This window comes from Mauremys reevesii, linkage group 5, assembly GCF_016161935.1.
Source record: "Mauremys reevesii isolate NIE-2019 linkage group 5, ASM1616193v1, whole genome shotgun sequence".
NCBI lineage: Eukaryota > Metazoa > Chordata > Testudines > Geoemydidae > Mauremys > Mauremys reevesii.
In genome coordinates, this window is record NC_052627.1 from 33737143 (window position 1) to 33757147 (window position 20005).

At 43.0% G+C, this 20005-nt stretch overlaps 1 protein-coding gene across 3 annotated transcripts in view; it reads left to right on the forward strand.

The window, feature by feature from the left end:
• The first annotated feature begins 1301 nt into the window (after window positions 1-1301).
• The window catches only part of CENPE (centromere protein E), a 77594-nt gene continuing 58890 nt past the window's right edge, over window positions 1302-20005 (forward strand). The window contains exons 1-12 of one of the 3 annotated variants that reach the window (XM_039541790.1): window positions 1302-1706; window positions 3951-4045; window positions 4850-4939; window positions 5026-5144; window positions 6957-7076; window positions 12200-12281; window positions 12476-12543; window positions 12627-12695; window positions 14917-14968; window positions 16440-16527; window positions 16807-16933; window positions 19133-19252. In XM_039541790.1, coding sequence (XP_039397724.1) covers window positions 1651-1706; window positions 3951-4045; window positions 4850-4939; window positions 5026-5144; window positions 6957-7076; window positions 12200-12281; window positions 12476-12543; window positions 12627-12695; window positions 14917-14968; window positions 16440-16527; window positions 16807-16933; window positions 19133-19252 — 1086 coding nt within the window. In that variant the 5' untranslated portion in view covers window positions 1302-1650. The remainder of the gene's footprint in view (window positions 1707-3950; window positions 4046-4849; window positions 4940-5025; window positions 5145-6956; window positions 7077-12199; window positions 12282-12475; window positions 12544-12626; window positions 12696-14916; window positions 14969-16439; window positions 16528-16806; window positions 16934-19132; window positions 19253-20005) is intronic. The other 2 variants (XM_039541789.1, XM_039541788.1) reach the window with 2 other exon arrangements.

Here is a 20005-nt window from a genome sequence, read left to right on the forward strand (position 1 = left end):
GTGAACCTGAATTTTCAAAAGTGACTACGTTCAAAAAAAGCAGTTTTAGGGCTGTGCCTACATTAGAAAAATTAGGACCAGTGATTTACCACCAGATCATCTACATCTGTATTATACATATGCCATTGAAAAGATACACTTAGAGGCCTGTCCTGCATTAGGACCTGTAAACCAGTAGCAGCAAAAGTATTCTGGTGTTTGTATACCAGTATCATCTAATACTGGAGGTGGTAAAAATACCTGAGCTCTGTTGACCTGAATGGCTTTCAGGATCAAATATTAAATCTGTAACATCATAATAACTGGACAGTTAATTACTAAAGGCTTACTGTCCATCACAAAATTATTGCAAAAGAATTCAGGGCTCAATTCTGCTCCTAGTGCAATCAATGGCAAAACTCACATCAACATAAATGATTAGGGCCCTACCAAATTTGCAGTCTATTTTGGTCAATTTCATGGCCATAGGATTTTTAAAATAGTAAATGATTTCAGCTATTTAAATCTGAAATTTCATGGTGGTGTAATTGTAGAGGTCCTGACCCAAAAAAGGAGTTTGCAGGGCGGGAGGGGTTCAGAAGGTTATTATAGGGTGGGTTACAGTACTGCTACCCTTACTTCTGTGCTGCTGCTGGCAGCAGGCTGCCTTCTGAGCTGGGCAGCTGGAGAGTGGTGGCTGCTAACCGGGAGCTCAACTCTGAAGGCAGAGCCACCGCCAGCACCAGCACAGAGTAAGCATGGCATGGTATTGCTACCCTTACTTCTGTGCTGCTGCTGGGGAGGTGCTGCCTTCAGAGCTGGGCGCCTGGCCAATAGCTACCGCTCTCCAGCCACCCAGTTCTGAAGGCAGCACAGCAGTGGCAATACCACAACCCCCATAAAATAACATTGTGGACTCCTCCACACACACAACTCCCTTTTGGCTCGGGACCCCCAATTTGAGAAACACTGGTCTCCCCCGTGAAATCTGTATCGTATAGGGTAAAAGCACACAAAAGACCAAATTTCACAGGGGGAGACCAGATTTCAGTCTGTAGCGCATTTTTCATGGCCACGAAGTTGGTAGGGCCCTATCAATGATGTGGGGCAGATCTCCCATAACCTCGCAGGCTACCCTGTGCAGATGGAGGTGCTGCAGGTGTGTGGTGCCCATGAGACAACAAAGTCTAGGCAAAGCTCTTAGTTCACTAACTTGAACTGACCGTGACATGCGAGCAGACCCCTACGCAGCGTCACCGAGTACAATGCCCGGCGTGCAGTAAGTCCCGGCTGTGGGAGGCGTGGGGAGAAAGGATGCGGCTTTGCACGTTGAGAAGCTGGAGTTTCTCGAGCTAGAGCCGTTTCCTGGGCTGTAAGACCATCGCTGTTTGACCCTCATGGAACATTCCTGCCCTTTAAACCCCACCGAGGGATTGTCTAAATGGGGCTTGTACCAGCCGCCTCCCCGTGAGCGCACTTGACAGTGGTACAGTCCGGATTCCGGAAGTGCCTGTCCAGGAAGGACCAATAGGAAACTAGCCCGAGAGGAATTCAAACTCTGGCGGCCGTTGCAGACGCCGGAGGTGGCCGGTGGACGCGGTTGGGGTTGGGGCGCCGAGGGGGCAGCGGTTGGTCCCAGCAGCTCTCCGCGGCGTGACGCACAGCGGGGCGATGGCGGAGGAGGGAGCCGTGACGGTCTGCGTGCGGATGCGGCCGCTCATCGCCAGGTGACTGCGGGGCACCGGAGCCCTCTCCCCGTCCCCCGGGACCCCGCCTTGCCCCGCTCTGCAGCTGCCCGGCGCCCGCCCCTCTGGGGGCCCTTCGATCCCCCGGGAGGGGGCGTCCGGACCTGCCCAGAACTGCCCCCGGCGGGGCCCGCCCTGCCCCAGCCTCCGCCCGCCCGCCCGCAGCGGTGGGGGAGCTGCGCTCAGCAGGTCCAGGGAGCCGGTGAGGGGCGGACCGCGCAGGGGACGGGGGATGTGCACCCAGGTCAGGAGCTCAATGCCGTGGCAGAGCCGGTGTTAGTGTGGTGGCACTGAGGGCTTGGCTACACTTGAGAGTTGCAGCGCTGGGAGTTACAGCGCTGGTCGTACAGCTGTGCAGGGCCAGCGCTGGTGTGTGGCCACACTCACAGCTACCAGTGCTGGAGTGTGGCCACATTTGCAGCATTTGCAGTGCTGTTGGGAGTGATGCATTATGAGCAGCTATCCCAGCATTCAAGTGGCAGCAACGTGCTTTTCTAAAGAGGGGGGTGGGGTGGGGTGGAGTGTGACAGGGAGCGGGGGAGAGAGAGAGAGTGGATTTTTGGAGCTGACACTGTGTATCAGCTCCCTGCCTTACAAAATCAGAATTTTCCCGACCCCTTACTCTTAACTGCAAACAGCCTGCAGACCAGATAAGCAGCTGCTCCAATGGACTCCCTTTCTCCCCCCTGCCCCTGCTGTTTCTGTCCTCAAGCAAACACTCATCCCCCTGCCTGCCTCATTCACAGCAAGGTAGTGGGTTTATCTCATTTGACTGTTCAGTCAGTTACAGATTGATCAGGGCAAATAGGAGCTGTGTTTGTTTTTTAGATAAGCAGCTCCCAGAGCCCCGAGTTCACAACAAAACAAAGAGAGGCAGCATAACAAAACAAAGGGAGTAATTTAGTTAAAAGCATTCTGGGATATCTCCTAATACCCTGGAGGCCAATAACAGCGCTGGTGTGTGGCCACACTTTACGAGCAGCACTGTAGCACCAGCGCTGCAATCGTTATACTCCAAGCAGACCCAGGTGTACAGCCAGCGCTGCAGCCAGGGAGTTGCAGCGCTGGATGTGCCCTGCAGGTGTGGACAGTTACTAATTGCAGCGCTGGAAAGCCTCCACCAGCGCTGCAACTCTCAAGTGTAGCCATACCCTGAGCAAAAGCGCCTGTAAACGCAGGCGGACGGCGGGGGGTAGTTACAGCTGGGGCGGGGTCTGTGGTTCGGGGCTCTCGGCAGATTCAGGCCGCTGCCGCTTTGCTGACCTCTCTGGCTCACATTTTGAAGAGTAGCTTTTGCAACTGGAAGGGGTGAAGACTTGCCAGCTGAGCTGCTACGAGCCAGACCTTTCCTAGGTTTGGCGCCTCACCTGGGCATTGCCCCAGATAATGGGGAGGCCTCATTTTAGTTAAGCTCACTGAGTGCCTGGTTTACTCTTCAAGCCTTCTGTAAAAAGGAGGTGTGAATAGATCTGGTGCCTCTTATGTGTTGGGGGAAGAAATTGACGAGATATGGCAGGATTTGGAGACCCAATATGATGCTTTCAGAAGAAGTGGGAAAGAAAACCTAGGTAAAGAGGCAAAGAAAGCAATGTGCCATAAAGCTGGAAAAGGATGTCAGGGTCTGTAGGGAGAGGAGAAAATGAGGAAGCAGACACTGACCACAAAGCAGGAAGAAAAGAGATGAAAAGAGGGCAAAGTAGAATAAAGAAGAGAAGATGAGACCCAAAGTATGACAGGCATAATAAAACTTCTAACAAAGGTATGAAATAGAAAGTTGACGTGGTGAATTACAGAGCACAGCTGTCTTATTCCTTAAATGATTAGAACAGTTTTTGGCTAGTGGACTGATTTTTGGGCTAGTAGATATTGGATAAACTTTACTTTGCTTCACCTCTGAGGTTGGTCTTTTGTTTCATTTACTGAGAGAAGAGTCTGGATTGCAGCAACTTATTCATGTTATAAGCTTGTATGCTGGAAAACAGGCTCATAGATGCACGAGTCAAACGTGGAACTTGTGTGTTCTTGAGTGGATGTCGTAGGTAGGTGGCAATGATTTATGCTTCTAATCTTCTATTTATGAAAATATGTTCAGTTAAGCTGAATATTACTTACCTAGCACTAAGGGAATTTCTTCTTTAAAAGAACTTCATTTTGTACACATATTTTAACATTATTTCTGTTCTGATCTCTAATTAGATTAATAAAACATCTCTTGTTCCTTTTTAGAGAAAATGAAGCATCTGGGGATAAAGTACAGCTTCATTGGAAAAGTGAAAATTGTACAATTTTACAAGTGGATGGTACAAGAGCTTTTAATTATGGTAAGACCTTAAGGAACATCTATCTATTTAGGCGCTTATATGGCCCTCATTACTGTTGTATCTGATCTCCTGACAATCGTTAATTTAATTTTATCCTCAACACCCCTGTGACTGACTGACAACAGGATGTGCAGTATAGCATGCTTCTCAAGGTTGCTTGAAGATCGCTAACTGTAGAGAGAGATTGCTGGCCAGTGACTCTCATGTGTTGTGTTGTATTGTTCGTTGTGATGTGACTTTTTTTTTTTTTACGGTGCTCTGTTCTATGAGAATAATAAAACCCCCGTTTTGGGAAGTATAATTGCCATGTTAGAGATGGAGAACTGTGGCATGGGCTAGAGCAGTGGTTCCCAAATGCTTCTGTCAGCTTAGCTAATGTCATTCAGGGAGGTGGTGTGACTGTGCCCTAAGATTTGTCCAAGGAAGTTGGGCATAATCAAGAGCTGGATCAGATCTTCAAGTCTGACTTAAATGACTTCCCTTCCTTCCTTGCTTCAGATCACAGTAGATAAATAGCATAACCATAATTACTAGGTTAACTGTTTATAGCATCTTTTCAGCTCTATATCCAAGTTTCCTGCACTTTACCTATTACATTGTTATATTCTGTTTTTGCTTCAGTTGGTTTTAGGCAATCAGTTAATCTTGCATAAAATATTTTGGCATTATCCTGCAAAAGAGTTGGTTTTGGGGCATCAAGGTCTCAGTCCTATTGGATGAAAAGCTGCCAAAATTGAGTATGAGCGGAAGTTCATTTTTTCTCAACTCATTGTGCAGCTTTTTTTAAAAAAATTTCTTTTTAAGATTGCGTCTTTCATTCGAATGACAGCACCCAACAAGTATATGAAGGTGTAGCTGTTCCAATTATAAAGTCTGCTGTCCAAGGATATAATGGTAAGTTTTTTCATATTGTTTTTACGCTTACCTTATTTGTAGAATGTTTTGGGTAGTGGTCAGTTAACATTTGTTCCTCTTTCTAGGCACTATTTTTGCCTATGGGCAGACTGCCTCAGGAAAAACATATACAATGATGGGGAGTGACAAGTCTTTGGGCATTATACCTAAAGCAGTTCAGGATGTCTTCAAAATTATTTGTGAAGTAAGTAATACAGCTAAATTATTGTCACTTGGATTCTATACAAAAATATTAGGAAGGGGGCTTGGTAACAGGGGACTTCAGACGGAAACAAGTTACATGTGGTATCGTGTTGCAGTACTTTGCTGTGATACATATCCTTGCATGAAATTTGGGAAAGCTGTCCCCTGGCACTAGTAGCAGGGATGCGATCCATGCAGATCCCCAAGCCAGCTCTCTATTTCAATATCTATTTCCCATTGAACCTTGATTAAAACTTTAAATAAAATATCAAGTTCAGTATCTGGTTGTTATGAAGACTGGGTCTCATATGCATTGGATTAGTACACTCTAAACTCACCTCTCTAAAGAATTTTTTTTCTAAAAGATGAAAAACAGACAGTGGAAGAAATACTTAGCGGAATCTCAAACTACAGAGCTTTGCATAAGAGGTTCAGAGACTCCTAGATTAATGGTCCCTTCTGGCCTTCAAGTGTCTAGTCTGGCTTGCAGAACACAGGCCACAAGTGTTCTGGGGAGAGGGTTTGTGAGGAGGTGCAATGACTAAATAGTGAAAGCTGGAGGCATACTTTCTGTGCAGTGCAGCAGCAATTACAATACCTTAGGATGGGTGTGCACTGGAAAAGCATGCCAAGAAAAAAAACTTACCACACCGCTTAAAAGTGCCATGTGTGTTTCATGCCCTAAGAAGCTAATGGGGGATGGCCATGGTTATCTCCAACTCAGATGTGCAACACTGGCAGCCCCCCTTGTACTCAAGAAGCAGTACTGTTTGCTTCATAGGCATGTGCATCCAGACCTATAGCCTGCAGGCTGACAACTGCACCTGTGTGGAGCCCCATTGAAGTCAGTGGGGCCTGGGCACAACAAGCTGTATGGATTGGGCCTCAGTATAATGCAAGATATTCCCAGTGCCATTTATGGATTGTGGGAGAGGGTGTTAATAAATAATGGTTTAGTCTATGAATTTGATAGCATAAGAGCACCCATTTTATGAGAAGTCAGAGGAAGATATAAACTAAAAAACTAGTTTCCAAAACATGATGCTTGCTTGTGGTCTGAAGAGCTAGTAGGTTACATGGTACAGGATGCTACTTCCTCTCTCATTGCAAAGAGCCTTAGGGCCTGGAAAAGATAAAACTGGTCATGGGTACCAGAGGCACCAGTGGGATTTAAGCTGTTAGCCATCAGCTGGAGATGACTGTCTGGGCGGGAGCAGGGAAAAGGGAAGATGGCTGCTGGAAAGTACATTCTTTCAAACAGAGGAAGAAGAGGACCAGATGGCTGGAGAGAAGGCAACCAAATAACAGGGAAGTAGATGTGGAGAAGAGAGCCACTCAACAGGGGATTAGGTTTAGAAGAAAGAGCAGGAGAAGGTAGTCTAGCAGCAGGGAAACGTGCAGAGGGGAGAACTAATATCCAGCTCTTAATTAGTGTTTTTCATCAGTAGGTCTCAAAGCACTTTACAAAGAAGGTTAGTATCATTATTCCCATCTTATAGATAATGAAGGGCAAAAATAGAGTACCAGATCTTTTTTTCAAAAAGGGGTGAAATACCCATTGCATTAAAGATAGGTAAAACTACACAAATGTCTCTAACTACTTTTCCTTGTAAGTAATTATGGGACTGTGTACCAGAAGGGAGATGGTGTGTATCTGCAAAGAGGAAAGGAAAAGTCAGTGAAACAAGCTATGTAAAGATATATAGTCCAAGACGATGAAAAGAGCTGAACATCCTTTCATTAAAGCACTCTTTTTTTTTTTTTTCCCTTCCCTCCAATTTTTAATCTGACGATGCTTGTCTTTAATCTTTAGATTCCAGGTAGGGAGTTTCTGTTGAGAGTTTCCTATATGGAAATATACAATGAAACCATAACAGACTTACTCTGTGACAGCAGGAAAAACAAACCTCTAGGAATTCGAGAGGATGTTAATGTAAGTAAATCAAGGTGGCATAAGATACTTTATTTGGTTTTATTGTTGAACTTGTTTACAAATTGATGCAACAAACCACCTCTGTGGGCATGGATTCAAATCATGAGATGCTGATCTAAATGGAGTCCATGGCTCAATGTTTGCCAGATTGTGTAGTCATGTAATCTTGACTAAAATAGATTAGACTAGAAGGATGCTTCAGGGCTGGATTTAGGTGCCATAGGAATGGCTCTTTGAGGTTCCTGTGGATATTCTCATTTGAGTTGCACTGGCCAGTGCAACTCAGATGGTGGAACCTTCTAACAATGCCTGTTAGAGTGCTCACAGGCCACTTATACTCCACCCCTGAGCCTTCCTGAACATTTTATGGATGAGTGTTAAGGGAGGTGTGACATCATTTGCTGCCTCAGTTCCTTCCAGCAGCAGCAGATACATGTGAACCTCTCTGGATCTGGAACCCTCTAAATAATGTTAACGTCTTTTTAAGAGATACTTGAGAAGTTAGTCTTCATTCTGGCTTCCAGTTTAATGGCCAATCCAAAGGTGAAGAGACCTGGTTTTAAATACTCCTGAGGGAATTCTGCACCAAAAAATTAAATTCTGCACACAATATTTTAAAATTCTGCAAATTCTATTTGTCAGTAAATGCCATGCTGGAGCCACATTTAATGAGGAGCACAGGCCACTGGCTTCATTGAGTGGGAGAGCACCCTGAAGCTCCCACTCCCCGGTACAGAGACTCAGCAGTGAGGATTCACCTGACCCTGACACAGTGTGAGGGCTGTGTCTGCCCCATAAACACCCCGAGGCCCTGTCCCGCTGCACCAGATGTGGGTGGGCAGGCTCAGCCTGGCAGGATCCAAGTGTGGAGGGGCTTAATGTGGGGGAGGATCCAGGTGTGGGATGAGAGGTTTCTGTGTGGGGCAATCTGGGTGTGGGCAGCAATGGGACTCTGCAGGGGATCCAGGTGAAAGTGGTTGGGTCGGGGGGGGGGGGAGAGCTGGAGGAGGACTCAGAGGAGCAGGGGTTGGGTGCTGGAGGGAGTAGGGGTTGATGGGGTGAGGGTCCAGATGCAGCTGGTTCTGGATGGGGGGGAGGCTGGGTGTGGCTACAGTTGTGTGGGGTTTGTTTGTTTCCCCAGCATAATTACTGTGATAGTGGAAGTTCGCTGTGCAGATTTGCAGTCAGGTCACATACAGGAACAATGATTCTCTCTAGCTAAAGAGGAAAGCTGCTGCAAATTACCCTCCTCTACTCCCAAGAAGTAGAAGAGCTTGGATGGGCTCTCATTTTTGTAGAGAGACCTCCTTATGCACCATCAGGTTCAACAACACTAGATAATAGATGGAATTCAGTTCCAATTTAGCTCATGAAGCCTCCATTTGAATGTATGGCTGACTGTTTACTATTATAATTAGGTCTGTCAATTAACTGCAGTTTTAATCACACTGTTATCCAAAAATATTGTTATTCTATTATTGTTTGTTTTTTCTACATTTTCAAATATATTAACTTACAACACAGAATACAAAGTGTACAGTGCTCACTTTATATATTTTATTACAAATATTTGCACTTTTAAAATGACACACGAAGTATTTTTCAATTCACCTCATAAGTACTGTAGTGCAATCTCTTTATTGTGAAAGTGTAACTTACAAATACAATTTTTTTTGTTACATAACTGCACTCAAACGAAACAGTGTAAAACTTTAGAGCCTACAAGTTCACTCAGTCCTACTTATTGTTCAGCCACCCGCTAAGACAAATAAGTTATCTCACGGGAGAGAATGCTGCCCACTTCTTATTTACAATGTCACCTGGAAGTGAGAACAGGCGTTCACATGGCACTTTTGTAGCCGGCATTGTAAGGTATTTATGTGCCAGATATGCTAAACATTCATATGCCAGGACATGATTCCATACTTATGATGCTCTTTAATAAAATAATGCATTAAATAAATTTGTGACACAATTCTCTCTCTCCTTCCCCAACCCCCCGAGTTCAATGTCTCTTGCTGTGTGTTACCTACATTCTGCCATATATTTCATGTTACAGCAGTCTTGGATGATGACCTAGCACACACTGTTCATTTTAAAAATACTTTCACTGCAGGTTTGACAAAATGCAAAGATACCAATGTGAGATTTGTAAAGATAGCAACAGCACACGACCCAAGGTTTAAGAATCGGAAGTGCCTTCCAAAATCTGAGAGGGCTGAAATATGAAACATGCTTTCAGAAATCTTAAAAGAGCAACTCCAATGTGGAATCTACAGAACCCGAACCACCAAAAAAGAAAATCAACCTTCTGCTGGTGGCATCTGCCTCATGATGATGATGATGATAACTGTGTCAGTCCATACTGCTTTGGATTGTTATCGAGTAGAATCCATCATCAGCATGGACGCATGTCCTCTGGAATGGTGGTCGAAGCATGAAGGGATATATGAATTTTTAGCACATCTGGCATGAAAATATCTTACAACGCAGGCTACAACAGTGCCATGTGAAAGCCTGTTCTCATTTTCAGGTGACGTTGTAAACAAGCAGGCAGCGTTATCTCCTGCAAATGTAAACAAACTTAGCTGGCTGAGCAAGAAATAGGACTCGTAGGCTTTAAAGTTCTTATTTTTTTTAGTGCAGTTTTTTTTTGTATGTAATTCTGCAACTAAGTTTAATTTTCCTGACAGAGATTGTGCTGCAGTATTTGTATTAGAGAAATTGAAATACTATTCTTTTGTTTTTTACAGTGCAAATATTTGTAATAAATAAATATGTAGTGAGCACTATACACTATATTCTGTGTTGTAATTTAACTCAATATATTTGAAAATGTAGAAAACATCCACAAATATTTAAATAAATGGTATTCTATTATTGCTTAACAGCGTGATTTATGGCGATTTGTTGGTTTAGTTGCTTGACAACCTTAATTAAAAAAGCAGTTTTAATTGCCATAACATCAACCAGAGGAGTGAGTGAGTCACGTGCCCTAATGGCAGATTTGCGTTCAGTGTATTTCACAACAACAAAAAGTGGAGTTTTTCACCCTAACCCTAAAGTCTTACCCAAAGTAGTAGTAGGTTTTTTTTTCCCCCCCAGGTTAACCAAACTATAAATTTGCCCATTATCTTCCCTCAACCACACATTAGTAAGGGTGAATGAAAGTTACATGCTCTCAACACTAAGGGTTTGCTTACACAGAGACTGTGTGTGGCGAGTTGGTGCCTAAATCGACAGCACTCTAGCCTGCTGCACGCTAACTGGCCATGAAGACCCTGCTCCTGTACACTAAAAGTCCTATGTAACAGCAGTATGTCAAAGCACACTATAGAACCTGTAGTGTACAGATCAGGGTCTTTATGGCTAGTTACTGTGCAGCAGGCTAGAGTGTTGTAGATTTATGCACCTGCTGGCCGCACACTAAGGCTTCCTGCAGAGAAGCCCTAAGAGGACCCTACTGTACTACCTAAACAGGGCTAAGGAATTTCACAGGTCTCCCATCTTCTTTTTTAGGATCACCTTTATGATTGTTTAATCCACCTAAGTGATAGGCAGACAATATATAGAAGAAAGTTATAAACTAGATGTCATTTTGGTCCTTGCTATGATTTAAATCATATTCTGCTATAGCAATGTCTATCTCCCTTGCATGCTTTAAACATGTCTCATTCACAGCAACCTGTTGGACTGCAACTTTGAGCTCTGTATATATACTTACAAAACACAATGCTTTAGAATCTTGGGCCCAGAACAAATGCCGTTTGATAGGGCAGCACTTCAACCCTTATTCAAGTAGGACCCTGAGTTCTACCCTCAGCTGATGAGGTATTGCTTGCCAATCTGACCCATGAGTGGGGAATATGCAGAAGACTCTGAAAGAAGAAATTAAAGTTACTTATGCCAGAGTCCAAAATGGAATCTGCCTATTCACATGCCTCACCCACATTCTCCTTTTCCTCGGGCTCTTTTGAGCTCATGATTTTGGAGAGGTGGTGTAAGGAACTGAGATGGCATATAGGGCCATGCCCCCTTTGATATTTGCCCTTGGAAGGCTGAGGGAAAAGTAGGATGGGTATGTGAATGTGGTAACTGGCCCTGCTAGAAGAAGGTTCCACCGTCTGAGCTGCACTTGCTGGCACATCCCATGAGAATGAATATACAAAATCCTTTTTGAAGAGGGCAAGTTAGAAGTAAGCAAGCTTCATGTTGTGCCTAGAACTACTGCAAAGCTGTAATCAGTCTTATTTTCTCTTTTCCTAAGCATCAGAATTTATTTATTCTCTTAAACAAAACATATAATCTTGAGCAGTGTGGGAACTTTTTTGAAGGGGAGAGGGGCTGTGAGTGTCTAAAACATTTCTACAAAATCTGACTAACTTCACACCGTAATTTATTGTTAAGGTTGCAAAAATGCCTGTGCATTCAGCACAAAAACGAACCTACATCATTTCCTCAGAGAGTTGCTTTAACACACTTCACCATCATAATACTTTCAAAAGGGATATACTATCCACCACTTTTACACATATATCGCATAAGTATCAAATTAGAGTTGTGGCCAATACAGCATGAGCGGTAGTAGCATTAATGGAGACATCCTGTTCCTGTCTTCAATTTCACTATGCTAAAGTTTTGCTCATTCTCCTTGTTAATGAACACCATTTGTTACATTAACTGCTTTAGCAAAGCTGGTGGAATGGGGGTGGTCTGCTAATCTGTGTGGGGCACAAAATGTAGATCCTCCACGAATAGTGCCTTTGAAATTTTTGTTTCTCAAACCTCGAAAAAGTACAAATTCCCTTGGAAGATCTAAAATCCAGAGGACCTTTCCCTGACAAATCATATACATTTTAAATGCATCATATTTTTGGATCTCAAATGTTTGACATTGTCTCCTTAAAGTTACAGTTGAAATATATTGGCATAAAAATTTGCACTGACAGTGTTCTGACTTTATTCTCTGTGTGTTTGGAAGACAAATTTGTCTTTCTTCAGGCTGCTGTGTGGCTTTCATTAATAAATTCAACTGAAACCAGTGCTGAATACAGTACACACATCTATTTCTCATTTGTTTTAGACTTGGGTGAAATTTGTCTTTAATTCTGTTTCTCTTGCAGAGAAACATCTACGTGGAAGATCTGATCGAAGAGGTGGTTGTTACTCCAGAGCAAGTCATGGAATGGCTCAGGAAAGGAGAAAGTAGGATGATTAGCCTCTCCATTGTTGATGCAATTTTAAAACACATGACCACTGTCCTAAATTTAATACATGGCTAAAACTACAATCTCATAAAAGCTATTATTTTAGTTTATCAGTTAGACTAGTTTTGCTTACAATCTTAATATTGTCTGGAGCATATGGGATTTTGGATAACAAATACTTTATTTTGACAGAAAAACGACACTATGGAGAAACAAAAATGAATGAACACAGTAGTCGTTCTCACACCATTTTCAGAATGGTAGGTGTCTGTATGGTAATTTTTTTTTGTTATGTGTTAACTGAAAAGATGTGCAATAATCTTATGAGGCTTTCTTCTTTTAGATTATAGAAAGTAGGGAAAATGACCCTGCCAACACGAACTGTGATGGAGCTGTAATGGTATCTCATCTGGTAAGTTATGTTTGAAAAAGGTTGTCCGGTACTAGGTAGGCATTAATGTGAAAACTTACAATTTTAAAAAGAGCTAAAATATTGGACACCACTAAAATGAAATCCTAAAATCAGAGATTCTCTCCCATCATATTGAGACTGAAACGCTCTGAACGGAAAACTTGTGTGAAGGAGAAATATTGAACTGTTTTAAGACTAAATAACAATATATATGTAAAAGTCTACTAGATATTGTGCAGAGGCTGTGATGCAAAGTGTCCCCGAAGGTACTACTTTGCATCCACTACTTGGGACTTCCTTAGGGGGAGGGAAAAACCCTTAAGGGGCTTAGAACTCCTACATAACCCCTTCTGGCTGCTGGGACAGAAAGGGGTATGACATGGGGAAAAAGGGGAAATCTGGTTGAACACCACAGTTGCCATAATTCTTCATAAGAACCTCTGTCAGTTGGTGCAAGATAGAGCAGCTTTCAGGAGCCAGGTGGCCTCAGGACTAGGAACATAATGGTGGCTTGCAGCCCCTCTTGCTGACAGATTCAGTAGCTGTTGGCTGTGATCCCTTTTCCCCTTTGTTTGATGGATTGATATTAGCAGTATGGCAGGGATTCAAAGGAGGGAATGAATGTTTGGTCTATCAGTCTGTATTTGGGACTCTGAGAACTAGATTCTGTGCGCAATTCCTATTTAAATCCTCTCTAACATCTTGACAAACTACTGCCTACTCTCTATTTTCTGGTGAACTGGCTAACAGGGAGGTAGTCACTAGTCATCTCTAATTTCTCCAGTATCAAACTTCTTTGACTATTTGCATCTTGATCAGACTAGTCTGATAGTAGTGGGCTATCTTCAGGTAATAGCCTTTTCTTTCAAAGCACTGGGTCTGTCAGCAGCCTTTGATACATGATGATGATTATTGGTGGCTGGGTTGTATTCTTTGGTGGAGTTCGGTCAAGTATATCCTCAGTTTTTGAGCTCTCTCCTGAAAGCGGAGGCCTATAAAGGTGATGGCTGGTTGCTAGGCATCAACCAAATCACCATCAAATGATATTGCAAGCTCATAATCCCTGTTACCTACCAGTTGCACCACATACAGGTATAAGGGATTATGAGAAAATATTGGTATTTTGGTACTTGACTTCTTCCATTGACCTCTTAGATTACATGTGGGGGAGATGAACAGTTGGTGTAGGCTGAATTAGGAGGAGGATGAAGGTAATGCTTATGTATTAATGGAAACTGAGGACCTGGCAGATTGTTTATGCACTTCTGTTATTCAGGGTGAAGAGAAGGAGACGACTGCTTGTGAGACAATCTTGTGTTTAATGGTGTTAGGACTGAATGAAAATATAGCAGGCAAAACAGTTATGCCAACCTGACTAAAGTCAGGCTAAAAGAGGTTTCTGGGTAATCCCATAGTGGAAAAGTACTGAGAAGCAGCATTGTTTTACAGAGCCCTGGAAAACGTGAGATAAGCCTGAGATAAACCAGGGATTGCATTGCTGGCATACCATTAGCTGTGCTAAGGACAGTGTTTGAAGAGCTGATAAGAAACTCTAGCATCCCACGGTTCAGATTCTAACTTTTTGGTTGAGTTATAGGTTTGTTTAAAACTCCCCTGTATTTTTAACTTTTGGGTGTTAAGATATAATTAATAATCTAAAGTTGTAGACATAAAGTCTAGGCATGTGTGTATATTAAAAGTGTCTAGTTTTAAGTTGTTAAACAAAGGGTGGTGGGTTTTGCTCAAGTGAGTGATGTATGACGTAATAAAACTGTCTATATAGGCTAATACTAAGCTGAAAAGTGCTGCTGGTTCTCACTGGAGACGAGCGCCCCTTTGTTGATGCGTGCACTTGTCAATAAAGGGCTTTTGATCGGACCTTGCTGGTGTTGCCTGTCTTTCTGTGAACAGACAACGAATTTCGCTTGTCGGGGTTAAAGTCCCCAACAATGGGAATTTATATGCATATTGAAGAGTACATACTTTAAAAGTTGCAATGCAAGTTTACTAATAGTGATCGCAATATTGGTATTTTAAAGCCATTTTCGCCATGCAACTTAGAAAAATACTGCCCTCACTGTGTAGTTGGTATATTACTATAGAAATGTCAAAGGCTTAACTGAACTTGGATTGAAATTCTTAACATAGATTTAGCGTTGAGAGCATTTTAAACTGACTTACCTGCAAACTGTGTCTCATGAAATCTTTAATGAATTTGCAGAACTTGGTAGATCTGGCAGGCAGTGAAAGAGCTAGCCAAACAGGATCAGAAGGTAGGTACAGGGGCGGCAGGTTTGTATAATTTTTGGTGGTGCCCAGAATGGGTCCAAGTCCCAGGCTGCTGCTCAGGAGGTCTAGCCAGGATAAGTGACACCCCCGCTCGGAGTCGCCTGCTCTGGGGTGTGTGTCATGTGCTTCATCACTCCGCAGGTGCAGCAGCCGCCTGAGCCTGCCTGGCGCCACTTCCTTGTAGTCGGCAGCAGCTGGCGAGGGAGCGCAGCACAGAGCTGCAGAGGTCAGCCACCTGTTGCCCAAGGCAGGCAGGGCCAGGGGATGCTCCGGGGGAGATGCATGGAGGCGGCAGGTGCGGCCAGGGGAGAGACCCAGCCCCGAACATTGGTGGAACTGGGCCCTGAATTTGGTGGGGCCCGGGCACCCCAGGCCCATATAACGCACGACCCCTGAGTCTACTAAATCTGTAATGGAGTTTGCGTTTGTGCCCATCTCCCTAGTACTTAGATGCTGGCTAGCATGCTAACAATTGAGAGGTATTATACCATAGAAGAAATTATCTGTCTACAAAGTGCTGGGTTCTAAATTTAAATAGATCCATTCAGGAAAAAGAAGCCAAGTGTGTTGTAGACAATTCAGTGTGAAACTCTGCACACTATGAAATTGCAATTAAACTAAAATCTTTATAAAGCTTAAGAATGGTATAAAGACTATTATAATTGTTACAGTGCTATAACTAACATAATAGTACACATTTCCCTGGAATATTGGGTGCAATTCTAGCTGGCCAGTTGAATGTAATAGAAATAGAAGGATTCAGAAGAGCAAATAGATTGGGATTGTTTAGTTTAGAGTGAAGAGGTGATAAAGGCTTATAAAATAATGAATGGTATAGACAAGGTAAACAGTAGTGCCCCTCTCACAATTCAAGAACAAAGGGTTATTTAAAGAAATTAAAAGGCAAACCAGTTTAAAAATGTAATACTTCTTTTGTTTTTGCATAACGTATAACTAACCTGTGGGATTTATCAGTACAACCAAAAGCTCACTGAGATTATGCATAATGAGAGTATTCACAGTTTGATTAGGCAGGATTCAAATTTCAGCATGAATACAAACCTTAAGGGCATCAGCCAACCACTGACTAGGGTCACAAATAAATGTTTCCTCCTATGAGAAGCTCATTCCTTAATTGTCCGCTCAGGAAGTAGGGTAGGGTATGGTGGGTTAGTTGGCTGCTTGTTGTGGGTATTTTTGTTGTTTGGGGGAGGGGGGGGCAGGTTGTGGTTTATATATATATACACACACACGCACACACATACTCCTAAAACATCTAGTACTGGCTGCTGTCAGACAGAATACTGAACTAAATGGAGAACTAGTCTGATCTGTTATGGCAATTCCTAGGTACCTAAGACTGCTTAACCTTCTCTGAACAGTTACTCTGATTATTATGTAGGATAAAAGCGGACTTTTGTGAATAAAAGCAAAGTGTTTCTATGTAATATCTAGGTGTTCGACTCAAAGAAGGATGTAACATAAACCGGAGTCTGTTCATCTTGGGTCAAGTAATCAAGAAACTCTGTGATGACCCATCTGGGTAAGAATTTGTAGTATCTCTTCTGGAAATGAGTAGTTGTAACTCTCTACACAGTTGACTAGTTAGCAAGCCTTGAAATCCATTTGCATTCTTAATGTTGATTTGTCCTTATTTCCTTACATCAGACATGTATAACTTGAAGAGAGCTGCCATTTCATACAAGATGTTGCTAGGTCAATCTGTTACCTTTTGCAACTAATATCATTATATTCACCAGTACAAGAACACTAATCTTGGCTTCATGGTTTGTTTGGTGTTTTCTCTTCCCCTCCACAACAGTTTCATAAATTATAGAGACAGCAAGTTGACACGAATTCTCCAGAACTCCTTGGGAGGAAATGCTAAGACAGTTATCATTTGCACAATTACGCCAGTTTCATTTGATGAAACTCTTAGCACCCTTCAGGTAAAATGATTCTGTTCCTTTATTTTTTTTAGCTAAGTAGGTCAGAAACACAAGTTTCTCAGCTTCCATACTTTAACAAAATTGATTGCTTGATCTTTCTTGAGGCCTCCTGTGGACTTGAGAGCCATTGAAGTGAACTGTTTGATACTTTGAGCCCTTACCCAGGCACCTTCTGACATATGTTGTGTGGACTTTGCTTCTTTTGACAGGCAGATTTTTCATTTCTCCTTGTTTCCTCCATCTGCATAATCTGTACAGTCTCCACTTTCTCATAAATTCCCCTTTTCAGAGACTTCATTGTTACTGGCATGCAGTTATAATTTTGTGTGTATAATTACACATTATGCACACAAACTATGCTACCGAACATTATCAAGATTGCAAAGCCAAACAGTCAAGAGTTAGGAAATGCCAGATTTAAGGTTGTCTGTAATTTCCTCCCCCACTCATTTGTATAGACCTATCATATGGTGACAGATCCCGTTCCTAGAAAGGTCATGTGACGTAAAGCCACAAGCAGACAAGGGATCAGGCCCAATATATGAGATCTAGTCAACAGTTTAAAAAAAAAAGAAAAAAGCTGACAACTTCAAATTGTTGGTGTCCCTTTTAACATTGCTATTGGAATAATTTCCACTTCTGATATGGGGTGGGGGGGGGTGTTAAATTTAGTCTTTTTTCCTTTCATGCAATCTGACTTTTTCCGAAATTAAGGCACACTTGAAGGTTGGAACTACAGAGCAGCAGAAAATAACTACATAGTTCTGTAGTGAGATAGGAAAACCAAAACTAAATGTGAACTTCTTGCTGTGCATGTATAGTAACTCCTCCCTTAACGTTGTAGTTATGTTCCTGAAAAATGCGACTAAGTGAAACAATGTTAAGTGAATCCAATTTCCCCATAAGAATTAATGTAAATGCGGGGGGTTAGGTTCCAGGGAATTTTTTTTTGTTTGCCATACAGTACAGTACTATAGCTGGGAGGTGCCCCTGCCTTACCCCACACAGGCACAGCCCACTGGCACTGGAAACAATGAGGCAGGCAAGGAGGCTGAAGGTGCTGTAGGCTAGGAGAAGCATGTTGCGCAGCAGCAGCGGCAGCTTCCCCTACTCTGCAAGCACCAGGGTCGGGGGGCTCAACCCTCAGCCTGCCCACTCCACCCCAGGCCCCTACCCTTAACCCGCCTCTTCTTCCCCCCTTTTTCACTTTACTCCACACGCCACGTCCTCGCTCCTCCTCCCTCCCTCCCTCCCCTGCCTCCTGCCCGCGGCAATCAGCTGGCTTGCAGTGTTCAGGAGGGAGGGGAGAGGAGCAAGGACACAGTGCGCAGGCTCCCCCTCTCTCCCTTGCCACCTGAACGCTGCAAGCCAGCTGATTGCCACGGGCAGGAGGCAGGGGGAGGAAGGGGAAGGCGGGGTCTGTTGGCGGGCAGGAGGCACTGGGGGGGGCATAGGGCAGCTGATGGGGGGGGGGCTGCCAGCTGTGGACAAAGCAGGCAGCCAAACGACATTAAAGTTGTGCAATGCTTCACTATAAATGAAGCATGTTCTGTAATTGAGCAGGGACCTAAGATCAAAAGAATGTTAAGCGACAGGACGTTAAGTGGGGAATTACTGTACAAAAGATAATCTAAGATAGCTGAGTTTAACGAGCAACTGCTTCAGGATTCATGATATGTGAAGTTCAAACTTCAGGTCAGGCACTCTGAGCTATGTGCAAAATGTTTTGGCTTTTTTTTTTTTATATTGGAAAAGTGCTTTAGGTCTGAACCTACACCCTTACTTGAATGAGTTGTCCCAGTGAAGTTAATAGAACTACTCAATTTTTACTTATCTGTAGAGTTGGGTTTATTGTATTTCTTATGCTCTCCAAAATCAAATTTGCCTGGATAACCTCTTTGTTTCATCTTTGGGCTGATACCAGAAATGGAAGCTTTCAGCCCCGCTCCTTCCTTCCCACACATCCATCCCCGCCCCAAAAAAGAACAAGTTATGAGCAAGTGAAAATAATAGGGTGTAATGTTGAATTGCAGCCTTAACTAATTTGGCGCTTGCTACTCAAACAGTAAATATTCATTTTGCCTTCTAGTCATCCTGTTATGACTTTTCACTCTGATAGAAAACTATGAAGGTGTATTTACTTATTCTGTAACTTCTGCTTATGGGAAGCTTCACTGTCTTGTATGGTCATTCTTCCAGTTTGCCAATACAGCCAAAAGAATGAGGAATACTCCAAAAGTCAACGAAGTCCTGGATGATGATGCCCTCCTGAAACGATATCGCAAGGAAATAGTGGACTTGAAAAGGCAGCTGGAAGAAGTATGTCAGAACATATTAAGCTAATCATATAGCATTTAATATAGAAATTCTAAAAAATGCCAAATAAAAGGCAACTAAACTTGAAGATAAACTGCACTTTTAAAATACTTTGGACCATATCTCACTTCTCACACAACAAGCTGAAGTGTGTGAGGTTAATGTGGTATAACAACACAGCTCATGGTAGCTATGGGTATGTCATTACTTCCATAGATCCATATGTGAAACTTCTCAGATTCAGTACAATTAACCTAACTAGATCCCATGTGCTCATAGGTGTAGGGATAGATATATGCAGACCCCACTTCTAGGTTCTGTGTTTTTTTCTCATTTAGCTACCACACTTCTGGAGGCAATCAAAGGATTTTCTTCCTTTTGCATTTGAAGAATCACTAACCTAGAATTTCGTCACCTACTATTATAAAAACTCCCAAAATTACTGTAACTGAGATTGAAAATTTTCAGACATTCATGCTGCTGCAGCTGCCCCCCACCCCCCTGCCTCCCCGGCACACTTGGTTCCATGTCTCCTGACTATACATAACATACGCTGAAAACACAGGAAAATTTCTAAACAATAATATCACTTGTCATACTCAGCAAATGTACTAATTCAACCCCATAATCTCTGGGTGATGAATTTCCTGATATGAGAAGGCAGAATAGACATTCCCTTGACAAATTGAGGCTTCAGCAAACTTTCTTCGGCCGGCTACAGTGTTTGTGCTGTACAGTCAATCAGTCAATTCCCAT